The following is a 25,209-nucleotide window of genomic DNA, read 5'->3' as shown; positions in this document are numbered from 1 at the left end:
TGTCTGCATTTCTGAGTTTATTCTAAAAGGAATGAGAAGTAAAAAATAAAGACAATTTCAATGAGATCTGTTCCTTTGCACCATTTCAAATGTTGCTGCCCATCTAACAGTCCAACTATACTTTCAGTGAACCACGCCCTGTCTGTGATCTTTACCATTGTGATATTTCATGGTCTCAAGCTCTTAGCTACACAGCAGGAGCAGCATTTGAGGGAATCTGACTGGGCTGTTGTAACTAACTGAAGACTATCAAGGGTCACTCCATTTAGACTGTCGAGAGGGGGATTTTCATTACATCAGTCTGCTCTGAGCTGAAAAGTTAGCTCTTCAAAATGGAAGAGGGTGGTTACTAAGTCACTGCATCATATTTTTCCACTGCTATTCAACTTAAATCCCAAATGAAGAAATCTTGTGTTTATGAGGTTAAATGTTTCACTTTGCTGATTTCAAAAAGTGAAGTAGCTTTCTCCTGGAAATGGAAGAGCAGCCAGTGGTCAAACATCAACTATTTTCATTCTTTCACAAGGGGGCAACTACCCATGTCTGGGCTAGTATTTACTGCCAATCCCAGTTGTCTTGGAGAAGGTGGTGGTGAGCTTCTTGAATTGCCACAATCTGTAAGTAGACCCATAATGCCATAATGGAGGGAGCTGATCCAGTGACAGTGGAGGATAGCAATATCTTTCCAAGTCAGGATAGTGAGTAGCTTGGAATAGAACTTGCAGGTGGAGGCATTCTTAAGTATCTGCTGCCCTTCTTCTTCTGGTTGGTTAAGGTTGTGAATTTGGAAGGTCCTGTCAAAGAAGCTTTGGTGAGTTGCTGCAGTACATCTTGTAGATGACTGTTATTGTGTATTGATGGTGGAGAGACTGAATGTTGAAGGTAGTGGATGTGGTGCCAACAACTACACAGACCACTTTATCCCAGCTGGTGTCAGGCTTTGGGTATCTTTGGAGTATTCCATTACTCACCAGATTTGTACTAAGTCTAAATAGCAGACAGGCTTCAGAGAATCAGGAGATAAGTTAGCCCTCTAGATGACTTGAATTTAAAGGCCACTTAAAACTCAGGAAGGTCTAAAATTTGATTTGGATCTGAGTAAGCTGCTTCAAGTCTGCTCAAATTGTTATGGGTGCTTGGATAACAAACAGGAGGAAGACAACAGGCCATTTTATTCCAGTCAGGGAATCAATACCTTCAGGATAGATGAGAAACCTGAGGTTAATAACATAAGCAACTTTCACTTCATGGTTATTTTATAACCTTCAATGTTACTGGCTAAACCCATACACTGCAGTAACGTCTTTACGTGTGACTATAATCAGCAGGTACAGTCAATGTTGGTTTCTCAGCTCAATGTTGGAAAACACACAAAGATGAGGGAGTGTGTATTCAGAAGCTGAGGCAGTAAAAGTGTCTCCTACAATATTCTTTCTTTGATCATATTCAGGTTGGGGAGTGGCGAGAAATATGGTTTTGTGTTTTAGGAGAATCTGCCCAGGCTAGGTCGAGTTGGGGGGGCAGTAAACAAGTTTCAGAGAAAAAGAGAAGAGGTGGAGAGAGAAAAAGGAGAATGGGGTATGCATGGGGAACAGAGAAGAGAGGAGCAAGGTCAAGCCTCATAGTTGCACGGTATAAAAATCAGAACTGAGGAAAAAGTAGCCTGCTCCATTCACCATACATGCGCTGCATTAGCAGTGTGTATCATTTAGTAACTCAGCAAGGTTGCTTCCACAGCACCTTCCAAACCCATGACCTCTACCATCTAAAAGGACAAGGGCAGAAGATACAGGGGACACCACTACCTCCAAATTCCCCTCCAAACCACCCACAATCCTGACATAGATATATATCTCCATTCCTTCACCGTCACCCTGTCAAAATCCTAGAGCTCTCTTATAAACATCACTACCATGTCTCTATACTCCAAGAGCTGCAGTGGTTCAAGAAGGCAGCTCACCACCACCTTCTTTAGGGCAATTTGAGATGGGCAACAAATCCTGGTCCAGCCATCAACATCCAGATCCTTGAGCTCAGTAAGGGAATGTTGGTGATTACCTTTGACAGGAGCCCTCGTCCTAACCTTTTATGCTTTGCAAATTTCTCTACTTCTGAGTCCCACTTCCTTCAAAGACTTACCTTAACTTTCTTATATATTACATATTCCCTGCTCAGGTTGTACAGTTCACAGCCTCTCAGTAATAAGATTTCACCTGCTCTCTGTCCCTACGCTTTTATATTTAATCTAACATCTATGGTTTCTTGTTATAGACTCATCAATTATTGGGGACTGTCCGTTCCTGTTTACTCTGTTCTATCACTTCATCATTTAAAAGTTTCCATCAAATTGTCTTTAAACTCCTCAGTTCTAATGAAGAAAGTCTTTTTCATGACAGAGAGCATTAAGATCAATGCCATGAGCAAGACTATATCTGTACCTATTTCTGGTGACCACTGAGATAAGAAACTGCCACTTCAGTTTATGTTACAGTGCTGGTGCTTAATATTTAGCGGGTGGGGAGGGCGGCAGAGTGAGAAGAGCCCCCGGAGAAAGATTGCTGTGGAGGGATAGTACTGCTCCAATTTGGTAATGGGAATCAGTAGGAGCAGCAACATGAGGTTCCGAATGAAGATTGGATAAGAAGTCAGTAAGGAGGAAGAAGAAATAAGAACAGAAAATGCTGGGAAAAGATGTTATTTATGCTGTTGATGGGGGTCAGGGTTGGTGGTGAGGGAGTAATTAGAATACATGGACATAGTGCCGACAGAAAAGAAAAGGAGGGGCAAACAACAGGCATAATGATGATCAAACAGAGACAGTACCAGTGAAAAATATGACTGGTTGAAAATACATTGGCTGTGCTAAGAGCAAAGTCGAGAATATGGTGTTGGAAAAGCACAGCAGGTCAGGCAGCATTCAAGAAGAAGGAGAATCAACATTTTGGGTATAAGCCAATCATCAGGAAAAATATAACATTCCTGGTGAAGGGCTTGTGCCCGAACCGTCAATTCTACTGCTCCTCGGACACTACCTGGCCTGCTGTGCTTTTCCAGCACCACACACTCGACTCTGATCTCCAGCATCTGCAGTCCTCACTTTCTCATGTGCAGACAGCAACCCATGCAAAACAGAACCTTGGTTTGTGAGTGTGTGTAATAAACTTGAAGGAAGGTGCTCATGCTCTGAAATTGTTAAATTCAATGTTGAGTCCTGAAGGCTGACAGGTAACCAGACAGAAGACTCAACGGGCCAAAGGACCTCTTCTATACTGTTTTTTGCTATGATTCTAAGATGAGGTGTTGTTTCCCCAGCTTTTGTTGTTCTTCGCAAGGGCACTGCAGCAAGCCTGAGACAGAAATGTTGGCATGGGAACGTGCTAGTGTGTCAAAGTGGCAGGCAACTTGAAGCTCAGAATCATTTTTTTATGGAGTTACACCTTCTGCAATTACATGGGAAGGTGCCGTGGAGGTGGAGAGGCATTGGGAATGCTTACAAGGAATTGGAGAAGAATGTGTGTCTGGTGGTAGCATTCCACTAGTGGTGACGGAAATGGCAGTTTATAATCCCTTGAATGCAGAGGTTGGTGGAGTGGGAACTGAGGACCAGAGGGACCCAATTGCTGTTGTGGGAGGGAAAAGTGAGGGTGAGGGCCGAAGTGCAGGAAATAGGTTGGACACGGCTCAGGGCCCTTTCAACCACAGTGTCAGGAATCCTTAGTTGAGGATAAAGGCAGACATTTCTGATGGAGACGGAGAAACTGGGAGAATGAGACGGAGTCTTTATGTGAAGCAGTGTGTGAGAATGTACAGTCAAGGTAACTTTGGGAGTCAGTGGGCTTGCTACAAATATCAGTGGCTAGCCTATCCACAGAAATGGAAACAGAGATGTCGAGGAAGGAAAGGGAGGAGTCAGTGATAGACCACATGATGGTGAGAACATGGTGGAAATTGGAAATGAAATTGACAAATTTTTCTAAGTCTGGATGAGAGAGAAAAGCAGCATCGATGATGCCATCAATGTACTGGAGAAAGAGTTGTGGGGAGGGACCCGAATGTTCTACGTATCCCACAAAGAGACAGGTATGATAGGGGCCCATGCAGGTACCCATTACCACATCTTTGACCTGAAGAAAGTGAGGGGAGTTAAAGGAGGAGATCTTTAAAATGAGGACATGCTCAGCCTGGTGGTTTAGCCTTGTGGAAGCCTGAAGTGACCATTCTCCCCATGCAAACCGGACATCGAGACTTGGCGGGCTGTTAGCAATGGAAGGCAAACAGTGAGGGCAAATTTATTCCCACCCAAAGAATCATGTTCCAGCTACTAGAATATGTTCAGGAATGGGAATTCCCACTATTCTCTAACCCTGATAGCTTCTGAAGAAGGGTCACCCGACTCACAACGTTAACTCTGCTTTCTCTCCCCCCAGATGATTCCAGACCTACTGGGTTTCTCCAGCAATTTCTGCTTTTGATTACAGCTGCCTGTAATTGAACTTAACTAACTTACCTTGAACATCAACATTTCCCAAAATAATATTCTGTCATTCATTTACTTGCAGGTTTACTCTCATACTCATATCCCCACTTGATCAACATTTTGGTTCCTCTTTTCTGAATTCTAAATTGCTCCCAGTCCTCAGGTTTGCTACTTTTTCTAGCAATTTTATATGGAACCTCTTTGGTTCTAATACTACGCTTAATTTATTTTGTTGGCTAGGATTAGGCCATTTTTAAAAATTGTGTCCTTTGGCCTGAAAGTGTTGAAATATATGCATTTGTTCTAAAAGTAATAATTATTGCCAATACACTATCACATCTTTCAATGAAGTTGCCCAGCTTTTTGTAGCCAATCCACCTCTTATACTTTTGTCATTTCCTCTGGTTAGATTTAGGATCTTAGATTCAGATTGGACTTCATTTTCTCTCTTAATGAAGAATCCTATCATGCTTTCGTCACTTTCTCCTGAAGGATCTCTCAGAACAAGATTATTAATTGCCTCCTTCTCATTGCACAAAACCAAATCTAGGATAGCTTGTTCTTTAGTTGGTTCCTCGATTATTTGTTTTAGCTACATTAAAGATGACACGTAAATGTAACTTGCTATTGTTATAGCAGAGTTGTCTGTGGCCCTTTCCTCATTTATTCAAGCTCCATGCACCTCTCATGCTGACCCTCACCTCATTGCTTACTGTTGAGTCTCGGTGAAGCATCCGTTGCATCTGAGTGTCCAGGCTGACTGCGGAAGAGCACTTGGCTAACGCTGCCGCATGTGACTCTCTCTCCCGCTGACGGACGACCGCTTCACAGGCCATCCACTCACCCATGGTCTGCTCATAGCTGGTTCGAATCTTATCATCAACCTGAGGTGAGAGGGAACAGGAATGGTCTTGAAAAATACCGGCAGGTTCTGCAGTACATACAGTACAGACATAAATTCATTTGATTCTACAGGTGCTATCACCCCAGCGTTTGATACTCCGAGCCTGGCTTTCCACTGGCAAATGCTGCAAAGCTATCATGTGGGCCCTGTTGGAAGCCATTCCTATTCTGATTGAGCACCCCTACTTTCTGCCAGTGGTTTGTGAGGTTTAGTGAGGAAACTTCCCAGCTTAAGACCCTGGCACCAAAGCCAATACTGCAGTGTAGAAACTCAGGGATAGGAAAGAGTCCAATAGTGGGCAACTTGACCACAGTGGAAACCTCTTATTAAAGTTTCAATTCAAGAAAAGCAATGCTTCAAATATCAACAGGGTTAAAATTATTTGACTTTGAATATCTAAATCCAGTGCGCAGACTCCATTTAATGTTTTGAGCGGGGTGGTGAAGGGATGCAGTGAGGGGTTGGTGGAAGCCAATATGCTCAATGGCTTTGAAGGAAAATTGGGTTGGTTCTTGAGGAACTGAACCCTTCAAGGCTTTGGGAAGAGAGTGAAGGAATGGGACTGACTAGATTGCACTACAGCACATTGACATATTCTCAATGGGTTGAATGGTCTGTGCTACAATAACAAATGACCAGAAGCATGTTTTAGACTGACTCCTACTTGTTAGCACTGCAATACAGGAGTTAGTTATGATACCCTTGTCTCAAATTTAAAATTATCATTCTTCTGTTCCAATACTTCAATAGTCTCATCCCTTCACATCTCTAATTTCCTCTAGTCCTAGAACCTTTCAAGTATCCAGCCTAGGTAAAAACAAGGGCTGCAGATGCTGGAAACCAGATTCTAGATTAGAGTGGTGCTGGAAAGGCACAGCATCAGAGGAGCAGGAGATGTTGCCTGAACTGCTGTGCTTTTCCAGCTCCACTCTAATCAAGTATCCAGCCTTCCTTGGCTTCTTGTACTTCATCCCAGCATTGCTGGCCACGTCATGAATTGTATAGGCCCCGAATTCCCTGCTTTTACCTCTCTGACTGTCTCTCATCAAAGGACATGTTTTAAAACATTTAGCAGAGCATACTCATAGGCCAAATGGCTTAATTGTGTTCCTATGTCTTATAGTATATTGCAACGTTCAGAGGGCAGGAAGAGAGTGATCATAAACTATTACTTGTTATTTAAGATTGTGTTACCTTGCTTAAATTCTTTGTAAAATGCACTCTTGCCAATTTTTAAAATGGCTGCTAACATACAATAACCAAATTGACTTCTTCCAGAAATGTCCAATAATTACCAGGACTAAAGCGAACATGTCATTCCTGGGATGTGACACTCTTTGCATAGTATGAACATTTCAACCAATCCAGCGAAAAGGACAAGTACAAAAGATATCATCCTCAGTTCTGGCCAATGGAGATCACCAAAACCCTTTATGCTAGACTTAGTGTAAATGGCTCCACAGTTATCTGCTGTAAAATAAACAATGGCTGCTGAAGAGGAGACATCAAAATCCACATCTTTAATTGAGTGTCTCAATTCCAACTCCACTCACATGATTGAAACTGGTAGCTTATTTGAATCATCTTTAACTAGACAACTTTTGCTTCTGTTCATCAGTTTGCTTGTTCCACCTGAAGAGTAAGCCATTCCAAGCTACTGAAAAACTTGCCTCTGATTTCAATATCACTCATTTATCTGATTCTTGTAAAGAAACCAGTGTTTTGCCTGCAAAGTGAACCAATTCCCAGCTCATAACTCGCTTGCCTCATTAGTAATTTGACAGAGTCTGAGGTCCAATAAAAGGGATTTCTTCGTACTGTACAGCCAATTGAAAGAAATTCAACTGGATAATCATTAACTGAATTCTCTAATTCATGCAAACTAGCTCTGATATCTTTGATTTGAAGCGTTTTGTAATTTGTAACTTCTTTCCTTTCCTGTTTCTTTTCTGTCTTTTTTGTAAGCATGTGTGTGTGAATGTGTGTGCGAACCATTCCCCCAACTTTTTGAATGCGGCACGGTGGCACAGTGGTTAGCACTGCTGCCTCACAGCGCTTGAGACCCGGGTTCAGTTCCCGCCTCAGGCGACTGACTGTGTGGAGTTTGCACGTTCTCCCCGTGTCTGCGTGGGTTTCCTCTGGGTGCTCCGGTTTCCTCCCACAGTCCAAAAGATGTGCAGGGTCAGGTGAATTGGCCATGCTAAATTGCCCGTAGTGTTAGGTAAGGGGTAAATGTAGGGGTATGGGTGGGTTTCGCTTCGGCGGGTCGGTGTGGACTTGTTGGGCCGAAGGGCCTGTTTCCACACTGTAATGTAATCTAATCTAAAAAAAAACCCTACTTTGTTTTCACCCAAAATCTGGTTTCCAGCATCTGCAGCCCTTGTTTTTACCTAGGCTGGATACTTGAAAGGTTGTAGGACTAGAGGAAATTAGAGATGTGAAGGGATGAGACTATTGAAGTATTGGAACAATTTGCTATGGATAATTTTGAAAATTGGACTTCACAAACAAAAATTTTGACAAACACACCAAAGCATACTATTTTAAAAGGGAAATGAGGAATCAGAAAAGGAACTTAAAAATCACCCGCTTTTATGGGCAGGAGAGGAGACTAGTGAAAACCATCTCTCCCTCTTACCTGTGTCAATACCCTTGCACGGCATTAATACTTACCTGATTATTCTCGTATGCAGAGCCCTGAGACACTTCACTACATTAAAGGCACTAACCAAATGCAGACTGTTGATGTTTGCTGGAACCAGTGATGTACTGACTGCACTGAGCCTATTGTATTGGTCCAACTTGTACAGATGGTATAACTAAGTATCTTTATAATCCTAATATGAATGAATCTGGATAATGTTTGAAGGTCTTGCAACCCACCAGAGTGAGCTTTAAACTGGACAGTGTTAAGGCTCCCTCTCCTTACATGCTAATGAAATAGCAATCATTGCCTTGTTTTCCTGAAGTCATCTTATCAGTTTGTCAAGTTGTCCATATCAGGCCATTTTGCTGCATTAGAGGCACATTCTAAATGTAGGCTGCTGTTGTTGCTTGCTGGGAGCAGTGTATTAGTCCCTGAGCATTGCTGCTGTCTTGAGCTAGTCTTGTGTGTTTTGGATGTAATGTATGAGGGAGCTTTAAGCTCTTCCCCAGGCTTACTCCTCCTGAAACTCAGGAAGATCCTGATCAAAGGTCATTGCTTTCAGTTTTGAGATTGAGGAAAGGATGATAACAAAGTGGGCCTATATAAAGCGAACAAATTGAAAGCAGAATTATTCAGGGATGGGCACCAACATGTCTGAACCACAAGGAAATCATATTAGGATATAAATAAATCAGGATAATTCATAATGTACTCAGTCTAATCCAAAATAGTCTTTGAAAATACAGGAGAAGGATCAAAAATAATCTTTGAAAGAACAGGAGGAGGATGGAAGGACTGCTCCTTAAAATCTTTTATTTCTAATGTTACACTGACAAAATAGTATGGCATCTTTGAGTTACTAACCTCCTTTCTTTCAACCTCAGTCATCCCAAATTGATAGTGTCCCAGGAGAAATGGCCACACCTCCTTCCGAATCTCCATTTCAATCCCACCATAGTAAATGAGACGCAAGAGTTCCTGTTCTTCATAGCTCTGCAGTTGTATTTACAAAAATTGTGACAGTTGTAGCGAAAATGACAATCAACTTTCACCATTTGGTTTTAATATCTGAGGCAAATTTTAGCATTTGCTTTGAATAACAAAGGAGACAGAAATCAACTTGATCTCATAACAAGGATTCTGAAAGCTCTTCATTGCCCTGTCTCTCAACTTGAAAGTAAATGCTTAGAGAAAAAAAATCACTGTTCATCAATAAATCAAGGTTATCTGTGAGCTCTGCCATTTCTGAGGAAACAGGAAAACAGCTGTTAACAACAGCAACAATAGGTTGAGGGAAGTGGGGGGGAAGGGGTGATGTTATAACTAGACTTATTAATTCAGATACCTAGGTGAGATGGTGGAACTTGAATTCAATTAAAAAATCCAGAATTAAGAATCTAATGATGACCATGGAACAATTATCACCTTTTTCAATAATATCCTTTAGCGAAGAAAATTGTTGTCTTGTCTGGTCTGGCCAACATGTGACCCCTCAGCCACAGCAATGTGGCTGACTCTGGGCGGATGGTGGCTCAGTGGTTAGCACTGCTGTCTCACAGCGCCAGGGACCCGGGATTAATTTCAGCCTCAGGTGACTGTCTGTGTGGAGTTTGCACATTCTCCCCGTGTCTGCGTGACTCCCATGCCTCAACCGGATTCTCCGGTTTCCTCCCACAGCCCAAAGATGTGTAGGTCAGATGAATTGGTCATGCTAGGTTGCCCATAGTGTTAGGTGCATTAGTCAGAGGGAAATGGGTCTGGAGGGGTTACTCTTTGGAGGGTCGGTGTGGACCTGTTGGGCCGAAGGGCCTGTTTCCACACTGTAGGGAATCTAATCTAATTTTAACTGCCCTCTGGGCAATTAGGTATGAGAAATAAACTTCATCCATATCCCTAGAATGAATAAACCAAACTGCTGAGACTTAGGTTTCACTCTCACAGCTCAAACTTTGAGCTACAGCTGCCAGTATCCTCCTGCCCGTATAGATACCATTTCAGTATTCTTGTTTTTAAGCTTATGTTGGATATAGCATTTTCTGATTTTTATTGTACTAAAAACCACTCGTTCAATTCAAGAAAATCTTGATCTTGACTCTACAATTTGATCTGGTTAACTCAAACTAAGTGTGTTAGCTATATGTTAAAACCTAAAAATATTTGTTGGACCAAGCAAGGGGGGTGTTTAAAATGTGGGGAGCCAATCACCACTCCTCACTTGATTGTACCAAATTTAATAAGCAATTCTAATGACATGGTGACCGTGTATTTAGAGCAGAGAGTCATTCATTGCCTAATGTCTAAATTATTTTCTCTTCTTCTCCAGGTTGAGCACCTCCTGCTTTAAGACAATTCCAAAGTGGCTCAGTGGTTAGCACTGCAGCTTCACAGCGCCAGGGACCCGGGTTCATTTCCAGCCTCGGGCGACTGTCTGTGTGGAGTTTGCACATTCTTCCTATGTCTGTGTGGATTTCTTTCCACAATCCAAAAGATGTGCAGGTCAGGTGGATTGGCCATTCTAAATTGCCCATAGTGTTAGGTGCATTAGTCAGAGAGAAATGGGTCTGGGTGGATTACTCTTTGGAGGGTCGGTGTGGACTTGTTGGGCTAAATGGCCTGTTTCCACACTGTAGGGAATCTAATCTAATCACCCAACACAATTCCCCAAATGGTGAATCATACACAGTGTCTTTAATCACATGAAATTACGCAGATCTACAGTGTGATATATGCCATTAGTCTTAACTGGACTGGGTTCATTACGAGCTTCCTCCCACTCTTCCTCATCTCACTGAAGTTTCACTGTCAAAATTTCTGTTCTTTTCTCCTTGTGTGTGCCTATCAATTACTTCACTATTGAAGGAGTCAAAGGGCATGGGTGTGCAGGCTTGGTATTGGAGTCGATGCCATAGTCAGATCATCATCATCTTGTCAAATGGCACGGCAGGTTCAAAGGGCTGAATGGCCTACCCCTACTCCGAATCTACATTTGTGAATCTAGATTCTTGGATAAATATCTTTATTCAATTTATGGTGTCACAGTTGAGCCTGAAGCTATCTTGGCCTCATGTTCACATGTTTCCTTCAGTAGTGAATGAAGGGGAAGTGTAACCCTGATTGTACTGTCCAAGGTTCAGTAATGCTGAATCACAAAGACAGCACTTGGACAATGCCCAGTGTTAGTATAACTGTGACAATGTGGGTGTCAACATCTATTGTTCCTCAGAGAGTTAGCGAGAAGGCGGCAGCTTTGACTCCTGCATACCTGGAGTAACATTGACCTCAGGGGGGAATGAAAATAAAGGATTGAATTTCCCATTGCCAGCCACTGATGGTTCCTCCATTTATGTAGTGACAGGTATTTGCACAGATACCTTTACAGAGAGACAATCAGTCTCATCTAGGTCTTACAGCTCCCAGGGATGGCCACACTGCCCTCAGACCTGCTCTGCTCAACAGCCACGACTTGTTTCCCTACGCACCGTTTTGTCCTCCAGGTAGGTTTGCCAGATCTTTTTCGTCAGGCCGCAGTCTGCGTTAGCCAATGTGGCCGGGCAGATGATGGTATGGTTGACAAGTGCGGAGAGGTGGGTCCTGACGGTGGACAGATGCCTGCAGTAGGCAAGCCCTGGGAAGCAAAGGAATGCATGCATGAAGAGAGAGCCAATGTCACATCACAAACCCTACCTGCTGAAACTCTTCAGAGGTGATACTGTCTGAATTCACTGCTCAAAGCCCAACATGCTCCCAGAAACAAAAGCCCAGCTAAAGAAATGTTTTGCTTTCTCCTGGATGGAGGAGATCCCGCGTGCCCCCATATCTTCTCAAGTCCCCATAACTGTATCGAAGCAGAAAATTTACGGGTTAGAATTTACAAGGAGGGGCTCCCATGCCTCAACCTAAGGTGCAGCCTTGACTTAGATAGCTTGCCCTCTTCCAAATGTTTAGGTGCTAGCCATTTAGTTTATCAGCCTCCAGGAAGAGGTCCCACCTCATAGTATTGGCAGCTACAGGCTAGCACTCTGTGCACTAGCAACACCGAGCAGGATCGACGTCCACTACGGATACTGCAACTGAGCCAAGCCATGGCATTTAGCAAAGGATACTGAGCACTCAGGCAAGTCCAGGACCTCACTAGGAGAATAAGGCTTATGCCTAAACAATCGATTCTCCTAGTCCTCAGATGCTGCCTGACCTGCTGTTTTTTTCCAGCACCACGCTCTTGACTCAGGATCTCACTAGGACCAAGCTAACGGGTGCCAAAAAGAGGGGATTCTTTGCGGCAGACATCTTGGAAAGGACTGGGTGCAGTGTGGATTTGAAGAGATGGGGGCGAGGCTCTAATTGGCATTGGGTGAAGGAGATACGTGTTTCATCACTGAGCAGCTGGTACAGCAGACTTCAGGGTTAAATCTTCCTGGCTGCATGACGGGCGTCTCCCAGCCTGTTATATAGGATTGGCAGGTGGGATGAGGCCATGAACAGGACAAAAAAACTGCCTTCTTTCAGGCCTCAAATTAACTACAGGTGGACAACTCATCTAATGGCTCTCCAACCACCCATACAATTGATGGTACGCATCCTAATTTACCAGTCTGCCTGATAGTTTTCCCACCCAAGGATATCTTGTGCATTGCAGGTCCATGAACTAAAGCTGTATCAGTACACAGTTGGTTCTGATATAATGTGATAATTCGGTTCTCATGTGATCTTGCTTTATAAGAAAATCATGCAATAGCCACACCATTTAAACTAATGGTTAGAGACAAAAAACTGTAAATGTTGGAATCCAAAGTAGACAGGCAGGAGGCTGGAAGAACACAGCAAGCCAGACAGAATCCTGATGTTGTCTGGCTTGCTGTGCTTTTCTGGCCCCCTGCCCATTTAAGCTGGAATCTCATTATAGCCAATACAGAGAAGGAAAGTTTGTGTGTTCCACAAATAATGGTCTAAATTCTTTAATCGCGTTAAGCCAATTCATGTTGAAGAAACATGTACTATAGCAGAACTGATTGTACAAGCACGTCCCATTTTCCTCACAACCATGGGATCAGATGCAATGTTGGCTTCACACCTAACCGATATTTGAAAAATGTACCATTCCAGCCAAAAACAGCCACTTTTTCTCACATGAATTATCAATATCAATAATTATGAGATAGTAAATGATTATCACACTTAGATTACCATAAACAGTTTTGGTCTTCTTAGTGGAGGAAGAATATATTGGCATTGAAGACAGTTCAGAGAACGTTCACTAGGTTGATTCCAGGTCTGGAGGGATTATCTGATAAGGACAGGTTGAGTTGGGCTTGGAATCATTGGGAATTTAAAACAATGAGAAGTGACCTTATTGAAATATACAAGATCCTTAGGAAGCTTGACAGGTTAGAACTGAGAAGTTGTTTCTGCTTGTGAGAGAGTCTAGGACCAGAGGGTGCAGGCTCAGAGAAGGGGGTAACCAATGTAAGACAGAGGTAAGAAGGAATTTCTTATCTCAGGGGTAGTGAATCTGTGGAATTCTTTATAGCAGGGGGCTGTCGAGGTTGCCTCATTTAGTATATACAAGGTTGAAAGACAGATTTGTAATCAGTAAGGGAATCAAGGGTTATGGGGAAAGGCAGGAAGGTGAAGTTGAGGGTTATCAAATCAGCCACGCTCTCACTGAATGGTGGAGTGGGCTAGATCAGCTGAAAGGCCTACTTAACAGGGCTGTGCTCCTCCCAGAAGTGTATATGGTTCAGGTGGATAAGGAGTAGGTTTGGTGATGCTCATGGCATCACAATGGGGCAGGCTGGTCAGAGAAATCAGCCCTTTCTATGCAGACATTCAAGAGCTTGTAATTCAAGTTATACATGCTTATATTTAGGTATTCTCTTTAATGAATTGGCCAAAGAATGCCAAAATGTACCACAGCTTGTTTTCTGTAACAAAGCACTATAGATAGAAGCATACTGCTCAGGTAAATGCCCATATCCAGGCTGATCTTCCTGATACATACATCCATAGAATGCCCTCGAGAGGATCTGATACTTCATGTTGTCACACAGCATCTTCAGTGGTGCCCTGGAAGAGACAGGTCACAGTAACACTGATACTGGAAACAATACTGGGGACATCCCCTTGGCAAATGGTTTATGTGGTTTATGTAATCAGGCCAGTCACTGAGCAATAATCAGTCACAATGTCAGGAGCTTTCTGAACAACGGTGTGACCCGCACCCATCCCTCGGTTACCCATCTCCCTCAGACCCTCATCCCCTCTCAGTGATCTCCACCCCTCCCTCAGGTACCCTCCCGCCTTCAAAGCCCAATCCCCACCCCCATTATCCATTTCTCCCTCAGACTACCACCGGTTCCTCAGACACTAAGTCTCTCCCTCAGGCCCCCTCCCTCTATCTCAGACTTCCCCAATTCAAACCCCACCCCTTCGTCAGATCTCCACTCTCTCCCTCAGATCCCCATCTCCACCTCTGACCCCACCGCTCCCTCAGATCCCAGCCCTCCCCAGACCCCAGCCCTGACTTTAGCATCCATTCGAGTAGTAGCTATTATCTTATTTCAACATCTCATCAGAGAACCAACACCTTTCACACTGAAACACTCTGGCAGCACTGCACTGCATTGTCAGCCTGGACTTTTGAGCTCAGGCTCTGGAGTGTCTACAACATGCAGACTTTTTCATTTTAGTTCATGAAAATTTCCATGCTGAATACAATGGGATGTTACAGGTTAACAGACTGTCAATGGCAGAGATCTAGCATTACAACAGACACCTAAGATGCAAAGCCTCAAGCAAAGTAAACACTGATTCAAGGGTTAAACTGAATTTGAGAACGTGTCCCTCTACACAATCTGAATTTTAAGAAGCTCAGGGTAACAGCAGTCATTCCTGATGAAGACCTTAGACTTGAAATGTCAACTCTCCTGCTCCTCGGATGCTGTCTGACCTCCTGTGCTTTTCCAGCATCACACTTTTATTAACTAAGGGGAATAGCTGAGCCTCAATTCATGAAGTACATGAAGAGAGGAGCAGGAAAAAGGTGTTTTCACTCCTCCTACAGATGAGATGCAACTTGCTCCAACATGGGTGCTGAGTGCTCTCCAGAGGAGATGATTTATAAAAAAATTCACTTTATCACCAAAGGCACTTGAATAAAATTCCAGAATACTTACCTGTTATGATGTTATTCAACCCAAAGACCATAAGACAATTGGAATCTCGTTCTTTAGTGCCTTTTAGTAACTGGTCTGACCTACATGTGACTCCAGATCTACAATGTTTTAGAGTTCTGGAAGAAGTCATTTTGAACTTGAAATGTCTCTTGACTCTGTTTCTTTCTCCACATTTGCTGCCAGACCTGCTGAGTTTCTCCAGCATTTCTTGCTTTTATACTAAGCAATGCAGTTGACTCTTCGATGCCCTCTAGCAAGACTCTGCATTATCCTAAACATCTAAACCAGCAGCAGTTTGAGAAAGTGACTCACCACCAGCTTCTCAAGAATCAATAGAGATAGGCACTAGCCCGGTCAGCAATATTTATCTCTCATGAATGCTGTTTCCCCCAGGCCCCAGTAGAACACTTTGACAAACTTGACTGATTGGTGGTGACCCTGCTCTCCTGCACGCTCGGTCTTACCTCTCGTGGTTGCAACCATTGGAAGGCCCTCCGTCAGATGAGCCACTCTGTGAGCATGAGGAGCAGGAGGACTTGCGTGCATTTGGCTGCCACATGAGGGGGATTCCACCCCCTTGAACATCCATCAGATCCTGGGGAACTGCAGCAAGATCCAGGAAACCAAAACATAAATGTTTCACTAGCAAGCTCCAGAAAGGCAACAAAAAAAAGCACACTGGGAGGAGGGTGCAAGCACCAAGCTGAAAGAGGAGCTATGAGAATGATTTTTGAGATTAATAGAATTAAAATGATGACAAAAGGTCGAATGGATGAAACTTGTATTGCTTTGAGTTTAACAGATGAAAGTAATCAAGATGTTAAAAGGATTTGGTTGAGAGAAACAATGTCCCCTGTGAGTAGAATCCAATAGACGGAAGGTGGATGTTCAGCCATGAACATAACAAATGACAGAATGGGTTTGAAGGTGCTTATATTCGAATGGAGAGAAAAGTATAGCTTTCCAATTTGAGCTTGGCCATTCAAAGCTATTGTTAGGAAGCAATTCTTCATATAATAGGTAGTGGAAGTCTTGGATTTTCCCAATTAACAGTTTCAAGATTTATTGTTGATTTACTTATTTTAGGCATGAAAGGAATTAAGACAGATAAATGAATTTAGGATAGAGATCAGACCGAACCAAATAGGAAAATTGGTTTGAGGGGCTGAAAGGCCTCCACCTACTCCGCCACTCCTGAGTGAAGTGCACTAAGCTCTGTAGTTGGTGTAGAAGTAACCTCTCTTTCAACGGTTTTCATGACATATTCAATGGTCAACATCAATCTTTTGTAACAGCATTGATAGCAACAAATTATAAGTGCAGCCTCAACATCTAGCTGTACAAGTCTGGAATGTAGGAAGCTACGTCAAAGGTCAGCAAAAAAGGACAGGACCAAACTCAACTTAATTTGAGGTTTAAATTGGCCAAAAAAAATTCCACAGTTTTGTTTGCATGAAATAGATACATGCCAGACATAAACAGCTCAGGTGATTGTCTATGTGAAATTTGCACATTCTCCCAGAGTCTGCATGGATTTCCACCGGGTACTCCGATTTCCTCCCACAATCCAAAGATGTGTAGGTTAGGTGAATTGGCCATTCTAAATTGCCCTTGATGTTCAGGGATGTGTAGGTTAGGTGCATGAGTTAGGGGTAAATATAGGGTAATAGGTTATGGGGATGAGTCTGGGTGGGTTACTTTACGGAGGGTCGGTGTGGACTTGTTGAGCCAAATGGCCTGTTTCCACCCTGTAGGGATTCTATGATTCTATTATATCTTCAATTCAAAACCACCAAGTCAAATTAAAAAGCCACCTCCCCGATGCTCTTCAAGTTGATCTTGTAATTGATTCAGAACTTGCTCAGCAACAAAGTGACAATGTTCAATCTCCAGTTCAGTGAAGTCAGCTGAGCTTTCAGTAGAGAAAATAAAAAGGAAATTGAAAGATTAATTATAGTCATGAAAACTGGATTCATTTGAGTACTCTTCTGGCTTAGCCTCTCCCTATGCCTGCTCTCTGACTCCTAGCCTCTCCCGTGTCTCCTCTGTAACACCCAGCTTCTCCCTATGCCTGCTCTCTGCCTCCCAGCCTCTACCCGTGCCTGCTCGCCGACTCCCAGCTTCTCCCTGCGCTTGCACTGATTCCCAACCTCTTCCATACCTGCCCTCCAAATCCATGACTACTTCCATCTAGAAGATCAAGGGCAGCACATACATGGACACTGAACGTTCCTCTCCAAGCCACTCAGCATCCTGACTTGAACTGTATTGCTTTTCCTATACTGTCGCTGGATGGAAAATCTGAGAATTCCCTGCCTAACAGCACTTTGGGATTTGTCACCACACCTCATGGATACAGTAGGACCTCATCATCTTCACATTCCTCAGAGGTATTTATGGATGAGACAAATGCTGGCCCACCTAGCAAAGTCCTAGTCCCATGAACAAATGAAGAAACAGCACATCAATGACCTAGTGTACATTCATAATTGTATCACGGATGAGGAAGTTGGTTCTTTTGTTCTTTACTGAATGTTGGACTCATTAATGAAAGCAGCATTCTCCTCGACAATTGAACAATATAATCCAGATTGTGCAATTTTAATAGGTCAAAATGTGAGAGGCAGGTTTTTTTTTAACACACAGAGGATGATGAGTGCCTGGAATACACTGCCAGAGGAGATGGTGCAGGTGGATACAATAGCAACGTTTAAGAGGCATCTTGACATATTTATGAATAGGCAGGGAATAGATTAGATTCCCAACAGCGTGGAAGCAGACCCTTCAGCCCAACAAGTCCACACCGACCCTCCGACGAGTAACCCACCCAGAACCATTTCCCTCTGACTAATGCATCTAATACTATGGGCAATTTAGAATGGCCAATTCATCTGACCTGCACAGCTTTGGACTGTGGGAGAAAACCACCTGGAGGAAACCACAGACATGAGGAGAATGTGCAAACTCCACACAGAATAGAGGAATACAGACCATGTAGACAGAAACGATTTTTAGTTTAGAAAGGCATCATGTGTTGGCTCAGTCTTGGTGGGCCAAAGGGCCTGTTCTTTGTTCAAAAAGCAAGGACTTTCCTTAGTTATCGAATTAGCATGGATAAACAAGCAAGTTCCAACTGTTTGTAAATACTACACATCCATTTTACCTCATTAGGCATTAGTGACCGTATTACATTCACAAGTTTATCAGGTACATACCAAACTCAGAGTTAGTTCCCGGGAAGATTAATCTGAAAACATAGTCAGTTGCCTCTTCCTCCTCTTTGTCGGAGCTGGATTCTGCTGATCCGGGTGGACTCCGCTTTCGCAGTTTTGGGAAAACCTTGCCCTAGAAGCAGATGAACAATTTCAGTCTCAACATCTTCAATGGCCTGTGAGGGTCAGAAAACGTGAAACACGCCAAAAGAATTGAAGTGCATGGTTACAGGTCTTGGTGGAGGGAAACCTACCTAGAACATTTTGCCAGCAATCAACCTTTGATCTTACAGGAAGAAAATGGATGAGTAGCAGACTCCTCTTCTATTGAGCTTGCTCTGCTATTCAATATGATCTCCTTCAACTCCTCTTGATGGATGCCCCATCTGCCACCTTCAACACAGACTCCCTACCAAGTTCCAAACTTGTCACTCCTACTAGCTAGAAGGGCAGATGTATGGGAACCAACTTCTCAAGAGCAATTGGGGATGGTCAACAAACACACATCCAGGAATGATTAAAAAGAGAAACGTACGCCCCATTCCATGAGAGTGGAATGAAGAGCACTTGCTGGCTTTACTGAAATTGGCGGGAGGTGGTCTGAATGGCATTGATCACTTTACATTTCAATACAGAGGGGAGATGTCGAAGGACAGACACTTTCTGGTCACTGTGGGGCAAGGATCCATCATTAGTTTTGTTGTTACATAAAGATAAGCACCATTGACTGGAGCAGACTTGAGGAGCTCAAGATGGAGCCATTGAGATTTCTCTCCAGAGTGAGGTGATATTATCCTTCCTGTATTTTAATGTTTATAAAAAGCCAGCAGACAACCTGACATTGGGAGCTAGATCATCTGAAGTCAACGGCAAAAGATGCAGTCCACTGGTGATGCTTCCTGAGCAGTTCAGCTAGTCCAGGTTTTGAATGTTGCCAGTTAAATGTCTACATCAGTCTATATCCTTGGGTTTTTTAAGAATCCTCCTACATGTACAATTAAAGTCTCACTTATGCAGTTTTACACTTGCTGTGAATGTCTATTGTGTTTTACTTGCTAAAAGTGAGTCAGAGTATACAATGGGAATGGCAACAGTGAAATAATGCCAATGACTAAGTATGCCCCCCCACCCCTCAGTAAACAGCAGGAGGCATTTAACACGTTCCAGGATAATATGCTTACTTTAGAAATTTCAAAAATCTGGACTGACTGCTTGTGTGCTCATTCTCACTTGTGAAAACTCATCTGAGGGTGGCACAGTGGCTCAATGGTTAGCACTGCTGCCTCACAGCTCCAGGGACCGGGTTTGATTCCAGTGTGGGTGACTGTCTTGTGTGGAGTTTGCATATTCTCCTCTTGTCTGTGTGTGTTTCCGCCAGGTGCTCCAGTTTCCTGCTAAAGCCCAAAGATGTGCAGGTTAGGTGGATTGGCCATGCTAAATTGACCATAGTATCCAGGGATGTGCAGGCTCAGTATATTAGCCATGGTGAATGTAGAGTTACAGGGGCAGGGGGATGGGATGTTCTTTGGAAGCTTGGTGTGGACTCAATGGGCTGAATGGCCTGCTTCCAAACTGTAGGGATTCTATGATTGATGGATCCATAAATCTGGTTGCTCATAACCCTCTATCAATAATGCCCAAAAATGGGTTCTTCGACTGGAGTGTTGAGTTGTCTTCGACTGAAGAAACTCCAGTGTACATTTAAAGAAAGCATAAAAAAGGACCATCCAAGAGGGCTATACCATGAGTTGAATTCCAGGGTAGTAGAAAACTTTGTATGGACAGGTGAAAAATCCACCCCCATCAGCACAACGGCGGGCAAATTCACTCATACGGTCAGCCAATCAACGAAGTGCCTCCCCTGTACCGAAGAAATGGTGAGGAGCTACATCTCCAATATGAGGCTGGTTCACAGAATTGCTACAGCAAAGGAGGTCATTCATCCCATCGTGCCTGCTGCTCTTTCCTGTGCTTGCTGCTGATAGGCTCAATGGCAAACCTATTAGCAACAAACGAGGGAGGGAAACAACCTGTGATTGGAGGTGCAGTGAACAAGGAATGGAGAAAAGGTCAAGGTCTGGGAGCAAGGGTGAGGGCAAGGGTTGAAGGGTTGCAGTCTAGGAGGGGTAAAAGAGGGCCAGTGGTTGTTTTGCCAAGGGAGGAGGGGGTAGCCAGGGACAAGAGCAGTCTTTTTGCTGATACCAGGACAGGAGGTAGAAAGCTACCTTGTTGCCATCTGCCTACTGTTGGATTGGGCTAAAAGGTAGATGGAGGAGCCCAGGGTGGGGAGGAATGAGGGGAGACAGGGATGCTACAAGAGGGCTGTGTTAGAGGGGGAGGCCACAAGCGGCTGGAGGGGAGACAAGTGAGCAGCAAGTGGACTAGGAGCAAGGAAATATCCATGACAGAGTAGGGGGAGACAGGGAGGTCACAAGGAGACAGTGAAGACAGGAAAGCTCTAAGTGGGATGAGAATCAGAGGGAAGCTACAAAGATAGGGGAGAGAGAGGGAAACTGAAAGGAAAACAGAACAGTTTCAAACCTGCCAACAATTAACACTCCATTATCTAGAAGGAAGGAAGACATGAGATCACTGAGGTAATCATTTGCTTGCAAATAAATGTGGTATTTGTTTTTCTTAGTGTTTTGCGGTAGTGCTTATTTTCCCCCAGCACCCATGGTGTCTGTATGCAGGTGTGAGACACAGTGAGAGACACAAGGTGCATGAATCTTTATTCAATTTCCACCACCAGGAAGATAGGAAACACCCGAGTGGCCAGTGACAAGCAGTGCCCTTCACATCAAAGGGCAGTGCTGTGTGATCAAAACAGTGAAGGGGAGGGTAGGGACTAAATCAAAATAGAGTTGAAGGGGGAAATAATGCACTCCACTCCCTGCGGCGCCCACCTCTCCTTGAACAACTCCAGGGTGTTGGTCGACACCGCGTGCTCCTTCTCTAAGGACACCCGGGCCCTAACGTAACCGCGGAAGAGGGGCAGGCAGACAGCCCTAACGACCCCCTCCACAGCCCGCTGCCTGGACCTGTTGATGGACAGTCTGGCCAGGCCCAGAAGCAGACCCACGAGGAGGTCTTCAGACCTGCCCTCCCTCTTCCGTACCGGGTGCCCAAAGATCAGGAGCGTGGGACTGAAGTGCAACCAAAAGCAGAGGAGGAGGTTTTTGAGAAAATCAAAAAGGGAGTGCAAACGCCCACACCAAATATACACATGGTCCATGGACTCCACAGCGCCACAGAACAAGCAGTTGGGATGGGAGTCTGTGAACCACCGCAATCTGCAGTTGCAGGGGACTGCTGCGCGCAGCACCCTCCACCCCAGATCCCTGAGAGAAAGGGGGAGGACTCCCGCGTAGAGAGCCCTCCACTGGGGATCCCCACCGCCCGGTGGCAAATGGGCTCGCCAAGGCATAAATATGGTATTATGTGCAGACATGAGACTGCATGTACTCAGGAGTTAAATGAGAAAAATGCAGTGGACGCTATTGTAATGAACACTGTCAATCATTAACTTTAAACCTGAGACTGAGATCTGAGATGTGTCAACAGCCTTGTTAAAATATTCTAACTCTGTACATATGAGATGAAAGACACTGGGGACAGGATTTCGCATTTTGGTTCGAGATCACAATATTAGGGTTAAATGGAGATCTAATTATGTGAGGAAAAGGAACCTGCCATCAATTTTGCCTGGATTGGACTATTAGTGGCCAAAGAGCAAGCTTGCCATCCAACTGAGGGAGAAAGGGCCATCAGTAGTGAATGGGCTGCAGCAGCAGAGAGGGTGCATCCACCTTGAAAAAGTTTCATCTGAAACACTTGGGCGGCATGGTGGCACAGTGGTTAGCACTGCTGCCTCACAGCGCCAGAGACCCGGGTTCAATTCCCGCCTCGGGCGACTGTCTGTGTGGAGTTTGCACGTTCTCCCTGTGTCTGCGTGGGTTTCCTCCAGGTGCTCCGGTTTCCTCCCTCAGTCCAAAGATGTGCAGGTAAGGTGAATTGGCTATGCTAAATTGCCCGTAGTGTTAGGTAAGGGGTAAATGTAGGGGTATGGGTGGGTTGCGCTTCGGCGGGTCGGTGTGGACTTGTTGGGCCGAAGGGCCTGTTTCCACACTGTAATGTAATCTAACCTAAAAAACTAGTCACAGCCTGTGGATCACCAGATTGTTCCTTTACAGCTCAGCAAGACTGTAATTTAGGCCTGGCTCAGAGGCACACTGCTGGGCCGTGTACTGCAAGGTCCCTTGCTAGGAGGTGAACTCTCGGCAGCAGCCTGCCCCAGATGCCTCAAGCTGAGCCTCAGGATGACTGAAAAATCCCAGGTGACCTCTGGTCAATGGTCCTAATTGGCCTGTAAATCCTTAAACTAGACCTCACCACTAGTGAGCAGTCAAGTGTTTGTCCTTCACATCCTGGCCTTCCCAAAACCATGAAGGTTTGGTTCTTTTTTTGGGGGGTAGGTGCACATGTTACCCTTAAACAAACAACACATCAATGCAAAATTCCAGTACATCCCAGTTCCCACTCCTTATGGGGGGAAGCTTCCTGCCCTTGGTATCAACTAAGCACACAATTTTAGGTTGATCCCAACTGGTAGTTTCTGCATTAGACGTTTTCAACCTTCAAAAGGCACTGAGCAAGTCACGATCATTCTTCCAGTCAACAATGCACTTCCCTGCCACTGGTCACAGTGGCAATAATATCCCACATGATGTGGGCATTTTGGGGACTGAGACGCACATGATGGCAGCAGATTATTCCTTTCTCTCCTCACTCTTCCCCTTCTGCAGAGAGACAGTCAATACGAAATATTGGCTTCTGGAGCTGCAGCTGTCTGATACAATGCTCCTCTGCATTGAGGCTAAAATACCTGCACGTGCTGCTGGTGTTATCTCAGCAGTATACACGATCCAGAATATTTAAATATTTTTCTTGCTGATTTCAATTGGAAGAAAATGGAACTTCTGCAAATCAAATCTCCTAGGGTCAGAATCAAGCAGGTCCGCTCAATTTCATCATGTTTCAATGCAAATTAAAGCCAATTTCTGCATTGCCTAAGTAGCTCATCAGTGACAACACCACCCAGGGTCTACTGGTTCCCAGAGCACACCCTCCCCAACTGCTGATTTAGTGCCTATTAGCCCTGCTAAGATTATTACACAGCAGCTCGAAGAGAACAGACTGTGTAGGTTAGGTGCATTAGTCAGGGGAAAATACAGGATAATAGGGTAGGGGAATGGGTTTGGGTGGGTTACTCTTCAGAGGGCCAGTATTCACTTGTTGGCTGAAGGGCCTGTTTTCACATTGTAGGGATTCTATGATCTGCAAAGATCCCACTTTAATGTTTCTCTCCGATCTGCTCACAAGTACAAGTGAGATTTCCAACCCGTCATGGCTAATTCTACTGACATTGTAGACCTTGAGAGCATCATTCTAACACGACAATGTCCTTCCACCAAGGTGCAATTAATATAAATGGAATGTTAATTTCTGCAGAGCATGGATCGGAGAGGCAACTATTTGAAAACTTAGAGATTTTAAAAGGATCATGTTGTCCTATTAAGAGTGTGGCTGTGATCATAATTAGACCATAACAGAAGTCGGCCATTCAGCCCATTTAGTCTACTCCTAAATCAATGAAATCATGACCAACCTGATAATCCTCAACTTCACTTTCCTGCCTTTTCCCATAATATTTGATTTTCTGACAGATTAAAAATCTATCTTAGTCTTGAATATATTTAACTCAAACTCAAGACTCAAGAGCTCTCTGTGGTAAAGAATTTCACAGATTCATTCCCCTCCAAGAGAAGAAATTTCTCCTTATCTCCGTTTTAAATGCGTGACCCCCTTTTTCTGAGATTATGCCCTCAGGTCCTAGACTCTCCCAAAAAATGGAAAGAACCCTTCTGTATTTGCCCTATTAAGTCATCAAAGAATCTTACGCAATTCTCATGAGGAACATTTGCGTACCTTCCCTCTCTGTGACCACAAAGGAGGGTCCAGCTGTCCACGAGGTAGGAGACCGTTCTCCAGACACGACAAGAAAGCCAGCAGGTGTCCTCCCTTTGGAAAGCGGAGGGGCGGCCTCTGAATCCCATCCTGACTCACCAGAACCACTGTCCCACCACTGTCAACTGTGAGCACACAGGGAATGAAAACAAACCCATTAAGAGCAGAATGGCTGACATGAGTGGCAGTAGCTGATATAAAGAGGAGCAGCCATGGGAGGCGGCAGACAGTCATTTTGCCTGTGAAGGTACAAGACTGCGTGGCACAGTATCAAAACAGTGATGCAATTTTAGTTCTGACGCCAAAAGAAAACAAAAGCAGGAAACTAGAATGTACCAAAGTCTGTTCATTATTTATTCTCAATTTTTTTTTCAAGGTCAAGATTCCACCTTTTCAAGTAACCTTATATTTGCTCCACTTGATCTCTCTTCAGGCAGATCAGGTGCCAAGTTGACTGCTCCAGACATAAAGGGACCCCTGTTTGACCCCGATGGCAGGATTCCAATCCCAAACAGAAAATCCCGCGCTAGGGTACTCGAGGTGCCTCTGAAATTATCTGTTAAGGTGACTCAGGTGGCAGTTTTGCTGGAGAAGGGAGTTTGACTCAGCTTCATCTAAGGACTTCACCCTTTCTTAAGGCTTAAGAAAGCTCAAAGCATCCCAATTGGGACAAGAGGCACAGGTTTTTGCGTAAAGGCTTGGAAGTATCTCCCGTGAATAAACAACTGCACTTTTGCCTGTACTGACCATCCCAGCAGGGATTAATGAGT

The 25,209-nt window shown here is 44.2% G+C and overlaps 1 protein-coding gene across 4 annotated transcripts in view; it reads right to left on the bottom strand.

The window, feature by feature from the left end:
* LOC122562558 (small G protein signaling modulator 1-like) overlaps nt 1–25,209 on the bottom strand; it is a 197,495-nt gene that overhangs the window by 32,855 nt on the left and 139,431 nt on the right. For all 4 annotated transcript variants that reach the window (XM_043715489.2, XM_043715488.2, XM_087999922.1 and 1 more), the window contains 7 exons: nt 24,401–24,564; nt 18,416–18,545; nt 15,665–15,803; nt 14,027–14,091; nt 11,508–11,653; nt 8,893–9,021; nt 5,179–5,361 (listed from right to left, as the gene is read on the bottom strand). In XM_043715489.2, the coding sequence (XP_043571424.2) occupies nt 5,179–5,361; nt 8,893–9,021; nt 11,508–11,653; nt 14,027–14,091; nt 15,665–15,803; nt 18,416–18,545; nt 24,401–24,564 (956 nt within the window). The remainder of the gene's footprint in view (nt 1–5,178; nt 5,362–8,892; nt 9,022–11,507; nt 11,654–14,026; nt 14,092–15,664; nt 15,804–18,415; nt 18,546–24,400; nt 24,565–25,209) is intronic.

This window comes from Chiloscyllium plagiosum, unplaced genomic scaffold (assembly GCF_037043375.1).
Source record: "Chiloscyllium plagiosum isolate Xiang-an unplaced genomic scaffold, Cpla_swu_hap1 HiC_scaffold_24, whole genome shotgun sequence".
Taxonomy (NCBI): Eukaryota; Metazoa; Chordata; class Chondrichthyes; order Orectolobiformes; family Hemiscylliidae; genus Chiloscyllium; species Chiloscyllium plagiosum.
This window is presented reverse-complemented; position numbering and strand designations above follow the sequence as displayed.